Below are 18,375 nucleotides of genomic sequence, written 5' to 3'. Positions count from 1 at the left end.
GGATTCTCAGTTTGCCTGCTGCATGGGGTCAGGAGGTCTGAAGCCACATTTCCTGCATCGCCTCCCAGAGGTAAAGAGAGGGAAGCGTGTCCCATCTACACAGAATAAGACCTGCAGTCAGCAGCCCTGACACTGGGATTACCCAGAGATAGTTTAGGGCACGCCTCTGTGGTTCTTCAGTTTAAGTCCTGCTTGGGAAGATAGCAGATTTCAGGGACTCATCTGGAAGGCCTCCGTGCTGCACGTAGACCTGCCCCTCAGGACTGGCCTGAGAACAGGAAGTGGTAAGTGTGACCCAGGCATGGAGGCAGCACCTGGGAAGACAAGCACTGGCTGCAGCTAGTGTCTGCACAGGTCAAGGGGTGCAGGTGACCCACAGGCACTGGCTGCTCATAGGACAGCTGGCGCTAAGCTGCTTAGAGCACAGGAAGCCACCATCTGCTAGAGGGGAGCCAGGGCGGCTGGCTTCCATGACTGGGCCACCGAGTCCCCGTCCTTGGGGAGGTCAGCCTGGATGGGGGGGTAGGCGTCTAGACAAAGATGGTGTGTTCTGATGGGTCACTGGGAGGGTGCCCGTTGACAGCTGGGGGGCTGGGGGCACCACCAAGAACCTCTACCCAGGACGGCTCTGCAGCGCTGGGCAGCAACAGCCGCGACTGCTCAGAAAACAGCGTCAGAGTGCCAGTCTGCCGTCCGTTCCTCGCAGGAGCCTCTCTTCCATGCTAGGCTCTACACGCAGTGCAGGAAAACTTCAGCAGACATGCGACTGTGCCCACAGGAAAGTGTCTGCCTCCTGCTGTCTGGGAACACGCCCTGGAACCAGGCTCAGCGTGGATGGAGCTCGGGGGAGGCATCTGCCCGGACAGGAGGGAGCAGCGAGTGAGGACCGCAACGTGACCAAGGTTGTGCTCCTTTGAAGAAAGGCTACGACGAGTGATGTTCCCCAAATCCTGGTGCCCTCCCACGCAGGCTGAGGACCAGAGCTACTTCCAACAGCTGAATGTTCCAGGGTGCGAGCCCAGGAGCCGCTGGAAAGCACAGGCAAAGGCACATACAGCCACCTTTTTTTTTTGTTGTTGTTTTATTATGAAAACAAAACAAATGCCCCAGGAGTAGGGTCCTTGATTACCAGAAACATCAAAGAGTACTTTCTACCATTTTTATTCTGTTGTGTTGAGGCCAGCATTGCAATAAACAAGCTAAAACTACTTACATCGGACTCATTTTCAGTAACTGACATTTACAGGAATATACTAGAAACGGCACTAAAAAGTTTTTAAGAAAAAGTTACGGTAAACTTGCATGCACATCATACAGAAAAGTAACATTTTAAATATAAAAAAGAAAACTTCCGGAAGCGTTATGCCAGTCCTGGGGACCAGGTTACACTGGGCGGCACAGCACACGTCCTTCTCTGGGTGGGGTGTTTCCCAGAGGGCTGTCACAGACGTGGGTGTTGCAGAACAAAAACAGAAACAAAAAGAAAACATATCTTACAGTTTGTAAGCAAGATGATGCCACCCCAGCACGAGCAGGGGTCTCTGCCCCCCACCCTGGGCCTCCAGGGCTCCCGTGAGGCCCACCTACTAAACACACGGTTCCTTCCCCCTCGAGAGGAGGCCGTGGAGAGCTGCCCTCAGGTTCTCCGTGCCACAACAGTCCGGCCTGTCTGACTGCGGTCTCCCCAACACGCGGAAACGCGGAGACGGCTGAACCTGTGCATTGCTGCACAGGCTGACCTCGAGGGGGCCGAGGATATCCCCCAAACTCTGAAGAGAAATCGGCTTTGAAGTCTGCACGGAAAGCCTCAAGAAACCACAGCACCATCGAGCTACACTGCTCAGAATGGATGGCAGCCCTCTGTGCCATGGCGGCCAGCGGCCTCCTCCTGGGGGGCAAGGGACAGAGGTGTTCCAGAACCCGTGTGTCCCGCGGAGCCAGCGGGTGACCAAGTGCTCTGAAATGCTTCCACTGTGCTGGGGGCGAGGACCACACGCTCCCCACCAACCTATCGGCTCACACAGGCGACCGCCCCCTGCTACGCCTGCAGCTGGACAGGTGCTCCATGGGAGCCCCCCCGCACCCCCTAGGCACCCTCTGCTCAGGGAGGTGCGCTCGCTGCACTTTGCCAGAGAGATCCTGCTGTAAGACCATCCGTCATGTCATGTATTAATTCCTTAAAGTCCTAGTTTAAATATTCCATTACGGATCTGCTTAGAAAACACCTTTGAAACACAAGGGTAACTCTAAAAAATGTCAAGTTGAAAATCCACATATATTTTTATTATAAACAAAACTTAATGAAAAGTTTAACAAACTGGCTCAAAACTCACCAAGCGTCAGAATCACCAGCAGTAAGAAACATGGTAACCCGCCACCCGCTGCCTCATCGGTTCCATGTCCGGCAAGGGCATCTGTCATCCTAAGGGCCGGTGGAACCTGAATCCACTTTAGGATTTTTATAGACTGCCCCCCCCTACTAGGATATTGATGACCCAAACCCCCTACCCACTCCAACCACCTGGAAACTCACCACCGGACCACAGGCCAGGCCACCCACAGCTCCGCCCCCAGCACCCACTTCCAGGAAGTCCTCACGGGGAGGTCTGGGACAGTGCCCTGTCTGTTATTTCTGTGCTAATGGGAAAACGCTCAAGCAGGGAGCCCAGCGTGGTCTTCAGGGAGCAAACCCTCCCGTGGCCAGAGGTTCTTCCACCCCCGGGAGAGTCTGGCCAGGCCACTGTTGGCTGGCTGGAAGGCTGCACTGGAAGGCTGCACAGGGCCGCAGGGCCCCTGCCCCAGGGGTTGGGAGGTTAGGGGTGCCCCTTTGGGGGGCCTGGACGGCTGGCCCCTGGCACTCTCGGCCGAAGCCACAGTGCTCCAAGCTCAGGCAGGCAGTGCGGGGTGTCCCTGCGCTCAAAGGCCACAGGGCAGCCTCTGGAAAAAATAAAACCAAAACATAACCTTCTGTTAAACTCTGTATATTATTATTATTATTTTTTACAATAGAAAGTTAAAAATCAAGACTTAGATTTACTATACATTTTTTTTCTCTCAGATTACAAAGTTTATATTATATAACTGGGGTTCCCTAAATTGATTTCTTTTAAAACAGTCCTAAAGAGACCAGAAGTGAGTACAAAAGAACTCAACACACAAAATGTGAAGACCGAGAATGCGCTGCAGCTGGAAGTTGTCTATGCCCGCACGTCTCCCAATCCCGCACACGGGCACGGAGGACACACAGAACCCTGTGGGGCAGGGCCCGGGGAGGGCGAGCGCGCAGACGAGACAGCACCGGACAGGCGGCGGGACGCCAGCACCTGGAGGCCACGGGTCCGCCATCGGAGCAGGGTCTGGGGCTCTCCTCGAACCACTGAAAAGGCCTGCATTTCTTTTTTTTTTTTTTAATGCATTTCTTTTGCAGTTTTTTTTTTTTTTAAAAACCACCAATGATGTTAATAAATAAAGTGTTCATATATACACGAGACTGGGAGAAGGGCTCCAGAGTGTGCAGCAGCGGCAGCTCACGAGTTGGGGACACACATGGGGCTGGACTTTCGTAGAAAATTGCTGAACCTTACAAAAAAGTCTCCTTTAGTTTTTTTTTTTTAATCTTTTCTTTTTTTTTTTTTAAGTTGAGGTAAAAGTTTCAGTGTATGGAAAGCTGCGCGTGGCACACGCGGCCCCCGTGTTCCCTCCCAGGAGCTCCCGACGCCCCTCCCTCGGTGCCCACCTGCCTCTCCCCACCCCTGCAGAAGCCCGGACTGGAGCCCGCAGCACCTCCAGAGTCCCCCCACCCTGCAGCAAGAGGTGACCCCAGCCGCGGGGCTGAGCTGGGGGGACAGAGACATCGCCTGTTTGCAAAGCTGACAGCCTTCGGTGCAGTACCATCTCAAGAGAAACTTCCTTTCAAACAATGCTTTCTGGAGCTACAGACCAGGTTGGGCATAAGAAAGGGGTTTTGCAAGAAACTTCAGATCACATCTGACATTTTTTTCTACGGTCATCAGGTCAGCGTTTGAAGTTGCCGTCTCCAAGCAACTCAACTCAGTTACGAAGGGAAGGCTTTATGCAGGTTCACACCTTCTTATAAAGCCTCACGTACACACGAGAAAGATCTTTGACCTATTAAAGCAAAAACTGGAAGATACCGTAACACTGAGTTTAAAAGAAAACCTGCACGCCGTGGAACCAAAGTAGTATATTAACCAGAGAAAGGAACACTGCAGAGTTTCGGCGTGTGCGACATCGCTGGTTTTGTTCTGATCTGCGAGTCCAGAGCTCATTCTGAGTCGCTGCTGTCGGAGCTGGATCCGCTGGAACTGCTGCTCCCGGACCCGGAGGAGCTGCTGCTGCTGAGCCGGGATGGCCCTCCCGAGGGCGCAGAGCCCGCTTTCTCTGAGGGAGACGCAGCAGGTGAGAGGCACTCCCCACACACCCCCATACACCCCTGCACTAGCTGGGCAAGCATTCCCGGAACATCCACTGGCCTCACACCGACCCGTCACGAGCCTTGGCCCAGCCTGCTCCCGACCCAGTTGGCTCCATCAGTATTAACCAAGTATTTGTTGGAATAGTTGCCCACACTAATGAGGTTATGGTTCGGTAAGAAAGGGGTTGGGCCCTCGTCTGGGTTCCAGGCACATAGCCCCTAATACCTTTGTGGTCCTGAGTGATAACAATGTCTTTGGTTGTTTACAAGGAGCCCCCAGTGGATCACACTCGAGTTTATGCTCATGAGTGACTTAGGGTATGGCTATCACCAGAAAAACTGTGTGATGGTGGCTGGGAACTCCAGGGAAGGGAGTTCCAGAGGTGCCGGAGACAGAGTGCTATAACACTCTCAATTCCCAGAGCCTCTGGGATGGGGAGCACGTGAGGTGCGGGGAGGGTGGCACACCCACAGAGGGAGGGAAGCTGGCACCCCTGCCATGCTTTGCCCTGTGCATCTCTTCCACCTGGCTGTTCCTAACTTGTATCCTCTATGAAAAACTATACAGTAAGTTTAGCGCTTTCCTGAGTTCTGTGAGCCATTCTAGCAAACTGTCAAATCTGAGTGGAGGGTCATGGGAGCCCCAGTGTAGAGTCTATTATTGGTCAGCGGCAAGGCAGGCCCAGGACCTGCACCTGGCATCTGAGAGAAGGGCAGTCTTGTGAGGGTGAGCCCCCCACCTGTGGGCTCTAAGCTAACTCTGAGTAAGCAGTGTCACACCTGAACTGAATGGTCGGACCCCTACCTGGAGTTGGGACTGCAGAACTAGTGTGAGCAAAAGCCCACACATTTGGTGTCAGAAGTGTAAGTAAAAATACCTCAGAGGTCAATACAACTATGGAAATACGCCAGAGTCTACAAAACCCAAATGCAGTCCACTAGGAGGAAGTAATAGGGCATGGGGGGAGGTCTGCAGTGTGAAGATACCCATCAGTCAGTCACCTGATGGGTGGCACCTACTCTGCAATCTAAGGGGACACTCCCCCCTTCAGAGGGAGCAGACAGGGCAAGCAGGACCAGGCAACGGGGCAGCACCCAGCCCCTCTGTGCCTGTGACCATTCACTACCTGGGCCGCACCATCTCTGCGGCTGGGAAACAGGGATTTGCCCTTTCTTGCAGGCTTGAGAAAAAGAGATCAGTCAAATCACCTGCTCACCTAAAATAAGACCCTGTAGTCCAAAAGCACAGGACCTGGGGATAGGGAGCTGGAACCTCTCTCCTGTCTGGGACATCCAGAAAACTTGCTGCCAGGGGCCAGGACCACGGGGTCTAGCCCTAAACACCACAGTTGGGCCCTCCCGAAGAGTCCTCCCTGGGGGTTCTGGCACAGGACGCTCCTACGCATGCCTTTCATCTGCTCAGCCTCCATGCAGGACCAGGGTCCTCCTGGTCCCCAGTTCACAGACTCAGGAGCTTCATCTAAGGGCACAGCACCTTTTAGCTGGTAGAGCTGCAGACAGAAGCCTGGATCTGCCGGCCATTCCCCTGCCACTTACCCTCCCCCTCAACAGAGAACAGCAGTTGGGGCTGCAGCACGACCCCATGCCTTGGCAGCAGTGCGGCCCGCACACAGTTACCTTTCTTGGCAGGCTTCTTATTGTTGTTCAGCTGTCCACTGACATCCTGTAGCCGCTTCTCTAACTCCTTCTTCTTTTCCTGAGCTAACTCCTCCTTCGACTTGGCCGCCTGCTTCTTCCCACTTGTGGCTGGAGAAGAGCACAGAGCTGAGATGGTGGGGTGGGACAGACAGAGGACAGGTGGCCACCACAGGTGCACAGCAGCCGCCAGGTGCCATCCAGCCATCCTGGATGCTCACAGTGTGTGCTGGGCCCCCACAGCATGTGCCACTGCCTCTGAGTCTGAGGAGAACTTACCCAGGGTCAGGTGCACCTGACTGCAAGGATCACATGACTCCATCCAGGAGGAAGCACGTGGGCCCACTGACAGGGCACACCCCGGGTGTTCCCTGGGGCCAGGGCCACTGCCCAGCTCTCTTGCTGCCACAGGGCTGCCTCTCACTTTCTAGGACCTGCTACCCCAGGCAGTGCCTTGTCCCCATCCAGTAAAGTCATGGACTTCCTGGTCAAGCCTGGGCTAGCCTGGCAGATGTCCATCCTGGGAGGTTGGACCCTCACTCCAGGCAAAAGGGAACTAACTGGTTTGTCCTGGCTGGGGACCATCAAGAGGTCACCTGCAACCTTGGTCCCAAATGGAGCCCCAGGAAGGCTTGTGGTGGCAACCTTAACTGGCACTTGAATGAATGGGGCCAACCCAGTGGTCCTGCCCATCCCGGTGACAGCCAAGGCAGGCAGGTGCTGCCCACCTGCCCCACAGCAGGGAAGATGGGCCCAGCTGAGCAAACAGGTGTCCTTGGGGTACATGGTGGGAGTGGACAAGGAGAGTGACCTGCCCCACTACCTGGCTTTCCCCATCTAGGCCTACAGGAGAGGGGAGGAGGGGAGGCAGGGATGAGGGCAGGGATGGTGAGCATCCCCCACAACTTACAGAATGGCTTCCTTTGCTTTTTCTGTAAACAAGACTTGACGTATCTCTCTAGCTCCCGCAAAGTGGTTGGTTTCAGAGTCTCAAAGTCAATCTCTATCTCATCGGGGTTGGAGTCCCTGAGCGAGGGCTCCCGGGACTGGATGATGTGTACCACCCGGCCCAGTTTCTCCCCGGGCAGCCGGTTGATGTCGAGGCTGAGCTGGCGCTTCTCGTCATAGCTCATGGGCAGGCCTTCTTCCTCCTCTTCTGAGTCGTAGGAGGCTGATGCCTGCTTGCCACCCTTCTTCGGCTGCCTGAGGCACAAGGCAAAGAACATCGTGGCACAGAGTCCCCGCCCCTTTCTCCCCAGCCCAGAGCCCCTGCCCCCTGTCCTCCCAACACCCGTGGAGCCCCCAGCCCAACAGAGCCCCTGCCCCCATCCCCCCAGCCCAACAGAGCCTCTGCCCCTCATCCCCGTTCTGTCTTGGCCTTCTTCCTTTCCAGAACCAGGCTCTTTTACCAAGAGGCAAGCCCTAAGTGGTGCCCCAGGACAGAGAAGCCAGGTGGACTGAGCGTTGCACATGCGTCTGCAGGGACATAGAAGACTCTGTTTCACAGGTCAGAGCAGAAGTTGCTCCCAACTTGGGGATTTCCAGGCCTTGGCCAGAAAAGACTGTAGTGGTCAGTTCCTCTCAACACCCTACAGGCATCTCATTCAGCAGGTCAAAAACTGATCTCCATATTCAGATAATCCAAAAGGAGGCAGAAAAGGGAACAGAGGAATAACAACCAAAGGGACAACAGAAAATAATAAAATGGCAGACCAAAATGCAATTTATCAATCATTACATTAAATGTAAACAGTCTAAACACACCAACTAAAAAGACATAATCAGGATGGATAAGAAATAAGACCCGACTTACATGGGTCTCAAACCCTACGTTAAGTACAATGACAGAAGTAGGTTAAAACTAAGGAGATGGGGAGACTAAACCCTGCAAATGCTGAATGAAGGAAAACTGCAGTGGCCGTGTTAGCTTCAGATAGCAGAGACTTCAGAACAAGGTCAGGAAGAAGAGGGCATAGTGAGAAGAGGATCAACTGACCAGGAAGACATCACAGTGCTCAATGTATGTGCCTCTGAAAACCAAGCTTTAAAACGTATGAAGCAAAACTGATAGAACCAAAGGGAGATAGAAACATCCACAATTACAGCTGGGGAGTCAACAGTTCTCTCGGTGATTGATAAAGCAAATCAGCAAAAAGAAAGGAGACCCCCAACAACATCATCAACCAAATTAACCTGACATGTAGGCAACACTCAATCCAACAGCAGAACACATGTTCAAGTCCACATGGAACATTCCCCAGTTCCCAGCTATAAAATAAATCTTAACAGGAAGTATCGAGATCACACACAGTGTGTTCTCTAACCCTAATAGAATAAAAAACCAGTGACTGAACCATGTCCAGAAAAATCTCCAAATACTTGGAAATTAAACAACATACTTCTAAATAACCTGTGATCAAAAAGGATGTCTGAAGGGAAATTAGAAAATATTTTGAACTAAATGAAATCACATATATCAAATTTGTGGAGTACAGCTAATGTAGTGTTTAGGTAGAAATATATAGTATTAAATGATTACATTAAAAATGAGGTCTCAAATCAATAATCCTAGTTTCTACTTTAAGAGAGCAAATTAAGTCCAAAGCAAGCAAAAGGAACTGATAAAAATAAGACCATAAAGAAAAGGAAGTGAAAGCAAATAAAACCCAATGACATCAAATACTGGTAACAGCCAATAAAAGAAATCATTGTCTCCAGATTCACCAAGAAAAAAGACACATTACCAAAGAAAGGACACCTCACTAGAGGCCCTACAGATGTTAAAAGGACAAAACGGGCACACGTATTCCACAATTCAGGTGAAATGGAGCAATGTCTCGAAAGGCACAAATACCCAAAACTCACTCAGGATGAAACTGATAACCTGACTAGTCTGGTACCTAAAAAATAACTGAATTCATCATTAAAAACTTTCTACCAATGAAAACTCCAGGCCCAGATGCTTTCACTGGGGAATTCTATTTTATACTTAAGAGTTAATACCAACTCTATAAATCTATCCAGAAATCAATCAATCTATCTATCTATCCAGAAAATAGGAGAGAACACCTCCCAACTCATTTTCAAGGCCAGTATTATGCTGACACCAAATCCAGATGGACACTATGAGGAAACCTGATTTCTGCCTCTCCTCTGAAGGGCGGGGGGGGGAGGACAAAACTCGAGCATTCCCACCACCACCTCTCAATGATGCCGCAGACCACCCAGCTGCCAGAGCCCAAACCCCCAGCTCCACATGGCCCTGTCCTCCTGCCTCCAGGCACCAAGGTCTGTCCCTTCTGCCTCCCCCTCCATGACCACCCCGGCCTCTCTTGCCTGCATAGCCACAAAACCTCCCGGGCTGTCCTTTCTCCTCTTCCTGCATCCCACCACTCCATTCTCCACACTGACTAGGATCTGACCACTTCCAGCTCAAACACTTCATGATGTCCCTTCACCTGCTCAGAGGATAAAACGAGAGGCCTTAACAAAGTTGGCCGACCCCCGCGGCCTCTCCTGACCCCTCTTCCCAAAGCAGTCTCCATTCCTCAGTGCAGCCAACTTTGTCCTAATTCCCACTAATTCCTACAATGTGTCTGCTGGCCGCCATAGCTTTGTCGCCACTGTTCCATGCTGGCCTGGAGCGCCTTCCCCCCATCCTCATCTCCCTGTTGTCCTGTCTGTGGCAGGCATTCCTCAGGGCAGTGTCTGGCACTGCAGGAGGGAAGACAGAGGTAGGTGGACCAGGAAGAAGAATCTGTGCCAAGGCACAATGCCCCAGATAGAACCCCTGGCCCAAATCAGGGAAACGAGCCCAACGCCTTGAGATGCCGAGGTCTGTGCCAGATAGTGTGACCACTCTAGTACCCGAGATCGAGAGGCTAGCCCCAAGGACAGCTAAGTGATACCCTCCAGAGCCCAGTCTTCCCAGCAGAGGCCTCATTTTATCCCTGTACTCTTCCCAAAGGTGGGAAACAAGGACCCCAGCCTGTTTTCTATGGACCAGCCCAGTCTCTGTCCCAAGGACACATAGCCATGGTGCAAAGGCCCAAACCTAGTACCCTTCCTGCCACACAAGCACTGAGGACACACAACATTGGGCTTGGAGGGGCCTGAAGGGCGCCACAACCCACCTGCTGGCCGTGGCTGTGCTGCTGGCCTTCTTGGCGGGAGCCTTCTTAGGTTGGGCCTGCTTGGCAGGTGGGGCCACCTTGGCCTTCTTCTCGTCCTCAGACTTTGCCTTGTGCCTCTCCTTGTCCTTGTCTTTGTCCTTGTCCTTCTTCTTCTTCTCCTTTTCCTTCTTCTCCTTCTTCCTCTTTGGCTTGTTCACTGGGGCCTGCGACAGGGCGGCTAGCTGCTCGTGCACAGCCTTCAGCTGGAAAATAGCAGGTAGCTGAGCAGGGCTCCCTGGGAATAGCCCAAGAGGGCCACGGGTGATGGCGGGGGGCCTTGGGCTGCCCTTGGAGCTACCTCAACCGGGGAGGTGAGCCAGGAGCTGAGGGCATCAAAGCCCCACTCGGCCCTCACTACCCCTGTGAGTGCTGGAGAGACTGCTGGGCCTCACCATCCTCACCTGAAACATGGCTCACAGGTGGCCAAGAGGTGGACAGATGAGCCTGGTGGCGCATTCGGACCAGTGCAGGTGGCATAGTAACAACTTGATAAAAGGCAGCTAATGCTTTACTCGCCACTTTTCAGACAAAGACAACTCTACATAGAGGTTTATGCATCTGTACGAAGGAGGTTTTCAACAGCTACTCTTAGAAGCCATTTAGGGGAGCCAGGGTGGCTCAGCAGTTTAGCGCCGCCTTCAGCCCAGGGCTTGATTCTGGAGATCTGGGATCGAGTCCCATGTTGGGCTCCCTGCATGGAGCCTGCTTCTCTCTCTGTCTGTGTCTCTGCCTCTTTCTGCCTCTCTGTGTCTCTCATGATTAATAAATAAAATCTTAAAAAAAAAAAATAGAAGCCATTTGGATGTCACGTGGTAGATATGCAGGATTAAAATGATCCAGGGCCAGCAGCTAATGTTTACCCCATGCCGACACATACGTGGTAGCATGTTAAGTGCTTTACATACTTCTCATTTCAGCAACGCCCGAGGGTCATGAGGGCCCATAAGCTCCACCTCATTGGAGAGGAAATGGGGGTCACAGATCCGGGGCCACTGGGTGTCTACACCCAGGACCATCTTCCCTGCGGTGTCACCTCTAACGAGGCTCAGCCCAAAGTCAAACGGCAACCTCACACTAGTGACCCGAGAGCCACTTCTACTCTGCTCTCTCCTCCCTGTCAGATAGACCAAAGTGGGACCACCTCGTTCCTACAGCAGCCACAAGCCAGCACCCTCTAGATGCTTCCCTGGCGGATGAGGCACCCAGGGCCCAGCAGGACCCCAGGCACAGACAACACAAGTCAGGCTGGCACGACCCTGATCTGCAGGCACTCCCGAGGGGCCCTCGGCGCTGACGCCTTCCCCTCGTCCTGCCCAGGGCGGCCCGGCCCGGTGGCACACCTGCTCCTGCAGCTCCGCCAGCCTGGTGGCCCGCTCCTCCTCCGAGTCCGAGCTGCCTGAATCCGAGGAGCTCTCCTCGCTGCTGCGGCTGCTCTCGGCGCCCTTGCTCAGCACGGGGGCTGCGGGGGCAGGCAGTGCCGGCGCCTCCACCGGCTCATCCGGCATCTTGGCAAACCGCATCTCAAACACGTCCTGTGGGAAAGCAGGGGCCACCTGAGGTCCTGGACGCCCACGGGGAGCCCCTTAGAGTGGGGGACCCACACCTGAGCGTCCCTGAGATGCACTCAGAGCTGTACCCACAGTTACTTCAAAGGCCAGGCCTCGAGGGGGACTGGGCCACCCCAGCTTGCTCACCCTCCCTCCCTCCCTCTGTCCCTGTCCAGGCACTGAGTGCGGGTCTGGGGCAGGGACCAGGGGCCAACAACCACAGGTGCAGCCTTCTAGGAACTGGTCCACAAACTCCCTTTACTAAGCACACAAGCCTCTGTCTTGTCAAGATCTGCGTATCCTTTTGACTTCTGGGTCTGAGGCCCTATAGGCTTCCGCCCACTGCAAAGCAGCTCCCAAGTTCCTACCTCTGACCTATGACCTCTGCAGGGCCCCCAGATGCTGGGTCTGGGGGCCAGTTCACATTCTCCCCCATTCTCGCCCTAGGATCTTGCCATAGCATCATATATCTCATTCCAAGCTGGGCCCAAAAGTTGGCTCAAAGGCACAAGTCTTATTCTGTCAAAACTGGCTTTGAAAAGCCCCTTGGCCAGCTCAGAACAGAACAGGACCCAGGCCCTCAGGGACACCTCCCAGCCAAGGTTCCCTCTCCTGGCAGCCTAGGTTCATTTCAGATGGGGGTGCACAGCCACATGGGAGCTCTCTCTTTGCTAAGCCCATATACCCGAATCCATATCAGCTCACACAAGATCCCAACCTACTGACGAGGCATCATCTCCAGGTTCTGGTCCCAGACTCTCCTCCTGGGATGAAGACATTCCCAGAAGCACAGATGTGCACAGCGGCCTGGCCTGCTCCTGGCACATGGCCTAGAGGAGCACTGACAGCAGGCTGCCTCAATGCTGGGCTCCGACACCAGCGCTGGATTTGCATGACTGCACTAGTGCAGTTACCGAACAGCCATTGGTAATCGAGACTGGTGGCCTCTGTGCACATATTGCTGAGAACCAGCTGTTGCAGGAAAAGATCCAGAGCCACTGGCCTCTGCACTCTGCTTGCACACCTGATCTGCCACCAGCACTGCTTGGCTTCCTTATTAAGCTAAACCACAAGTTACCAGGTTTAGAAGTATCACAGAGCCAACATGGAGTAGGATTTTGCAAAGTCTTTTGTTCCAAAACACAGTGGGGCGTGGTCTCCGTAGAAAACTACAGATCCTGCTTGCTTCCTGGGGCTACTAAGACTGCCATGCCATACTTCCCAGTGGTAGCCGGTCCACAGAGGGTGCAGCCGGCAACAGCAGAGCCTGGGAAAGGCTCACATGCAAGAAGACCCAGCAGCACGAAAGACAGCTTCTCCCTCCTCCCTCCTCTGAGTCCTGGGAGGTCAAGGGTGACACCATGAGCTGTTTCACAGATTTTTAAAAGGGTTCTAAGCAAAGACTAGGAACACCTCACATAACAAACAGCCTACATCCGGGGGCGGGGGGGGGGGGGGACTGCTAGAAGAGAGTAGAGATCCGCAATTTTTACGCTTTCCTCAAAAAAAAAAAAAAATCTTTCAACTACATAATGTTTAAATTTTGATACTATTAGGGTGCCTGGGTGGCTCAGTTGGTTAAGCGTCTGACTCTTTATTTTGTTTTAGGTCATGATCTCGGGGTCCTGCGAGGGAGCCCCGCACCAGGCTCCACTCTCAGCGGGGAGTCTGCTTGAGATTTTCTCTCCCCCATCCAACCCTCCTCCTGCTTGCACCTGCATGCTGTATCTAAAATTATTTTTAGGGGCAGCCCCGGTGGCGCAGCGGTTTAGTGCCACCTGCAGCCCAGGGCATGATCTTGGAGTCTCGGGATCGAGTCCCACGTCAGGCTCCCTGCATGGAGCCTGCTTCTCCCTCTGCCTATGTCTCTGCCTCTCTCTCTCTCTTTCTCTCTCTCTCTGCATCTCTATGAATAAATAAATAAAATCTTAAAAAAAATTATTAAAAAAAAAACAGTACTAACTTAAAAAAAATAAAAAATAAAATTATTTTTAAAAACTATCTTTAAAAAATTCTGATGCTGTTATTTAAAAACGCAACAATGCATGTCATACAGAGAGTGCACTGACCCACACAGAAATAGGTGGGCAGCACCCAGACTTTGGCAGAAAGTCGCACATGTGTGTGAGACCTGAGGGCACAGGTACATGGGTCCCTACACAGAAGGCCAGACTCACCTTCCCTACAGTCCCCACACCTTGTCCCCCCAAACTGTCTGCTTTTGTCAGAAAAGGCTGCACAACCATCACGTGACCCAGCTTCCAGCAGCCTGACCGGAAGGCCCATGACAAAACCCCCCTCGCAAAGTGAAGTGGTGGGAGGAGGCATGCCTGCCTTCTCATCTCTTCCCCCGCTGCTGGAGCATGAGCCTGTCCCGGAGGGTGCCTTCCCTGCAGCTCTGCCTGCAGCTCCTGGAGGGCAGAGGTTGGCCTGTTCACCCCCATGTCCCGGGGAAGCAGGTGTGGGGCCTGGCCCACACTGGGGACCACTCAAGAGAAAGGTGTTATGTGGGTGAGGCTCTCCCACGGAGCCCTGTGTCTTTCCTGGGCACCCACCCTAATTTGCTGGTCCCACCAATGCCCAGAAGGATCCCTGCCTGAGAGCCTCGGGTTACCTGGAGCTTCCTGGCCATGGCCACCACCTCGTGGTCTGGGGGGTTGTATTTGTAACAATTGGAGAACATTAACCGGATGTCAGCAGCGAAGCCCTGAGCGTCTGGGTACTCGCGACTGTCCATCTTCTTCTGTAACACACAAGCAGCAGGGTGTGAGGGGCACTGCCTGGCACTCTGGGGCTCAGCCAGACCCCACGTGCATGCACACGACCCAGCACACAACCACCAGCACATGACCCAGCACACGACCACCATCCACAGCCAGCCCAAGACCCCAGAAAGAGTGTGGGATGGGAGTGGGACTCGAGGGCTTGGAAGGGAGGGGAGGCAGCCACCCTGGGTGGAGGGCAACGCAGGAATCCTGGCTCCTATAGCCGCCCTGTAACGTCTCCTTGCTCTAGTTCTCAGCTCTACACGTTGGGTCACTTTATACAGCGAAGTCCCTGACAGGAAGAGCTCCAGGGGGATCGCGGAGCCTCCAGTAAGTCACTGCCACCTCGGGTGGAATGTCTACTCAGTTCACAGATCAGGACACTGACTTCGTCCCCAAGAGAATCCAGGCATTGCTGGCCAGCCTCCCCCTTGCAGGACGCACCAGATGGTCCCAGCCAACCCAGGAGGACAAGGCAGGGTTGGGGGAGAGACAAAAGGCACCTGCATGTGCACAACAGAAGTACGACCATCAACACAAGATAGTGGCTCAAAGTAAGGGCAAGTGGAAGGGAACTGCTTGGTGAGGGAGTGAGCTCTCTGTGCCTGGGTGGGGTCAAGCAAAAACCAGGAGTCAGGGCCATCCTGTCAGCAAGGGGGCCTGCAGGAGCCAACGGCTTGCCCGGCTGGCACCTCTACAGACAGAATCCTGGGCTCCCCGCTCAGCCGCCCCTGGCTGTGTGGCTTGGAGTCACCATCCTCACTGGCTCCGCGGAGCTCTAGGGGCTTAAGGGGGCAGGAGGGACGCCTGGGTGGCTCAGTGGTTTAGCGCCTGCCTTTGGCCCAGGGCGTAATCCTGGAGTCCTGGGATTGAGTCCCACATCGGGCTCCCTGCATGGGGCCTGCTTCTCCCTCTGCTTGTGTCTCTGCCTCTCTCTCTGTGTCTCTCTTGAACAAATAAATAAAATCTTAAAAAAAATTCTAAAAAAAACTAAAGTTAAAAAAACAAATAAATAAAAGGGGCAGGAGCTGAGTCACTGAGGTCAACAGCGCCCCCATACAGGTGTTGTGAGCCCTGCCGGCTCCAGGCCTCAAGAGTCAAAGAAGTGGATCCCGGGACGCTCCACCAGCAACTCACCTGGGGTGGGCCCTCCAGCCTCCATGTCCCTGTCTCTGACCCGCAGGGGTGCATGCAGACAAAAGGCCTGGCCCCTGTCCCCCCAGCCCAAGTCCCAGCCAGGACACTGTGCAGGGCGGACGAGACAGACACGCAGCCCTGCCCGGGGCCAAGGGGGCCAGCTGCCCGCTGCCAGCCCAGAGCCAGGACCACACATACCCTAAGCAGGGACAGCGCCTCCGTGATGTGGGCACCTGGCCTGACATGCGCAGCCATTCCTGCTGCCCCACAGTCAGGACCGGCTAGCAGAGAGCAGGCCTCTGCCGAGAACAAATCCAAGGGTTAGGGCTTCTCCCCAGGAGGGGGACAGTGCGAGCTTGGCCCTCCTGTCTCTGCTCAGATCTTTCTGCTCATTCTCTACTCACACTGACTCACACGGATAAAACATTGTCTGAAGGAAAGGAAGGTATCAGGCTCCCGGCAGGGGCAGGACAGAAGGTATCCGAGGAAGAGGCTTGGTGCTGAGTGGTTCGCCCACCACCACAGGCTGGCTTCACTGAGAAAGCAGGCACAAGGCCAGGGACCAGCTGCTCAAGGCCCAGACCCTCTGTGTAGACAGCAGCAACTGCTCCCCTTTGCAGGGGTACCTTTAAGCGCCACATGGGCAGCTCGTGGGGGAGCTGGGCTACAGTCCCCAACTGCTGGGGTGTTCCTGAGAGACCCAGAGGCCAGCACCTGGCTGGCTCACAGTGCTCCTGAGGGCAGGTGAGCCAGGGCCCAGCCCAACGGGTGGCCAGAAACCCCACCTGCATGTGCTCAGGAGCCCCTGTGCAGGAGGCCCCAGCTCTTGGTCTCAACTCTGCTACTTCCCCCACTCTGGGCAGGGAGAGGGTGGGTCACCTGAAAGGGCCTCCTTGAGGACATCCTGAAACCTGCAAACACACCAGGACAGGACAAGGGTTCTAGCGGAACAGATGACTATGAAGCCCCAGGCTCAGGGATGGCAGGCAGGCCTCGTCCCCCCCAGACACCGCCAGACCCATGCCACCCATGGGACACGTGCCAGTGGCACTCTGGGTGGCGCCCCTGCCAGCAAGAGGCCGCACGGTACCTTGACGGTGCTGAGGTCCATCGGGTGCTTGATGATGTCGTGGTAGTCATGCAGCTCCAGGGCCTCGGCGTCCACCGGCTTGTAGAAGGGCCAGGCGTAGGCCGCATGCTTCTTGGACAGCATTTCCTTGAGGATGCTATCACAGTGCCGCAAGTGCTCCGATAGCTTGCCCTTCTTGCCTGCATGCTGGGGCACCTCGCCGTCCTCTAGATCCTTCTTGGGCGGTTTGATGGGGCGGCCCCCACTCTCTCGCCGTGCCACCACCTTGGCCTGCTTGGGGTCTGACAGTGGCGGGGGCGACTCGCTCCGGCTCGCGGTGATGGCAGATGTCGTGGGCGTCGTGGTGTCTGCTTTCCGCTTTACACCCTTTTTCTGCGACAGTGAGATGACCAGTGAGCTCAAGAACATGCAGTGGGCATGAGAACACCCATGCTTGCGCCTTCCACAGTGTGCTCCGCCAGGCTCCAAGCAAAGCGACAGCATGCACAGCCATACCCATCCTCCCGGCTGCCCCTGCACAGTCCACAGGATGCCGAGGCTCAGAGTGGCCACATGTTGGGACCCAGGTCACACAGCTGGTAGTGGGAAGGCTGGACTTGGAACCCAGCCCAGTGCCGCCCCTCAAGGGTCCTCTCCCTTTGCCCCCAGGGTTCTGAGGTCACGCCTGAGCAGCGTGAGGTGTGGCATGCAAATCACCAGTGCCTAACCTCAGGCTCATGTGGGAGGCTCCAGACACAAGCATGACCTGGGTGACCTGGCCCCGGGATCGTCCCCAGGTGGTACTCAGGCTAAGGGACAGCAGAGACAAATGGAAATCCCTGCTTATAAAGGCCAGTGGGAAAGCCCCAGTTAAGGGCCTCAAAGCTGGAGCTTCAAGGACAGCCATCGTGGTGCAGGCTGAGGCCAGGAGGCAGGAAGAGCATGCCGGGCAGGGGCAGGGGCCGGGGCCGGGCAGCAGCGGGTTCAGGACCGAGGACTCCAGGGGGCTGACTGGGCAGGTCTGGACTTTAATCCTGAAGGCAGTGGGAGCCACAGAAAGCTGTTTTCCGCAAGGGGAGGGAGTGCCAAAGTGACCCGTAGAGCCTCTTGTGGGTGTGAAGGGCAGACACTCTCATGGGCTGTGCCCTGAGAGCGAGGACATGTGGTAGAGCCGTGGGTCCAGGGCGTGAGTCTCTTCAGGTACCATGCCCGGGGGCCTCAGGTGTGCTCTGCAGCCAGGGCTCAGTACGTCCCCGAGACCAGCTCAGCCAGCTCCCAGCCTCTCAGACTGGCAGAGGAGCCCCTCAGAGCCGCGGCTCCCAGGCTGATGGGCTGACAGGACCTGCCCTCTGGGCCACCGCCACGGTCTCTGGCCCAGCCAAGCCACCACCACCAGGCTGGCAGGGGCACGACCTGGCTATCCACAAACACTTGTGGGTATCCACAGGACACCAAGCGTGTGCCACAGAGGCCCGCAGGGGAGCTCACCTGGCCATGGCAAACAGGACATGCTCCAAAAACAGCCGGGCACTATGTAAGGCAGCCTGGCCAGGCGCCGCCCGCAAGTGCAGGCAGTGAAGGCCACAGGGGAGGG

The 18,375-nt window shown here is 54.9% G+C and overlaps 1 protein-coding gene and 1 long non-coding RNA gene across 2 annotated transcripts in view; one reads left to right on the top strand and one right to left on the bottom strand.

Moving 5' to 3' along the window:
- Positions 1-1,062: 1,062 nt before the first annotated feature.
- Positions 1,063-18,375, bottom strand: part of BRD3 (bromodomain containing 3) — a 34,707-nt gene continuing 17,394 nt past the window's right edge. The window contains exons 6-12 of the mRNA XM_041724654.1: positions 16,803-17,174; positions 14,425-14,553; positions 11,604-11,795; positions 10,225-10,466; positions 7,002-7,294; positions 6,074-6,202; positions 1,063-4,401 (exon numbers count right to left, since the gene is read on the bottom strand). Coding sequence (XP_041580588.1) covers positions 4,286-4,401; positions 6,074-6,202; positions 7,002-7,294; positions 10,225-10,466; positions 11,604-11,795; positions 14,425-14,553; positions 16,803-17,174 — 1,473 coding nt within the window. The 3' untranslated portion in view covers positions 1,063-4,285. The remainder of the gene's footprint in view (positions 4,402-6,073; positions 6,203-7,001; positions 7,295-10,224; positions 10,467-11,603; positions 11,796-14,424; positions 14,554-16,802; positions 17,175-18,375) is intronic.
- Positions 4,284-9,038, top strand: LOC121472950. The gene is made up of 2 exons (XR_005983041.1): positions 4,284-4,419; positions 7,485-9,038. It is a non-coding gene; the product is annotated as an uncharacterized LOC121472950 (long non-coding RNA).

The sequence above is a fragment of the Vulpes lagopus genome, chromosome 12 (assembly GCF_018345385.1).
Source record: "Vulpes lagopus strain Blue_001 chromosome 12, ASM1834538v1, whole genome shotgun sequence".
NCBI classification, from domain to species: domain Eukaryota; kingdom Metazoa; phylum Chordata; class Mammalia; order Carnivora; family Canidae; genus Vulpes; species Vulpes lagopus.
This window is presented reverse-complemented; position numbering and strand designations above follow the sequence as displayed.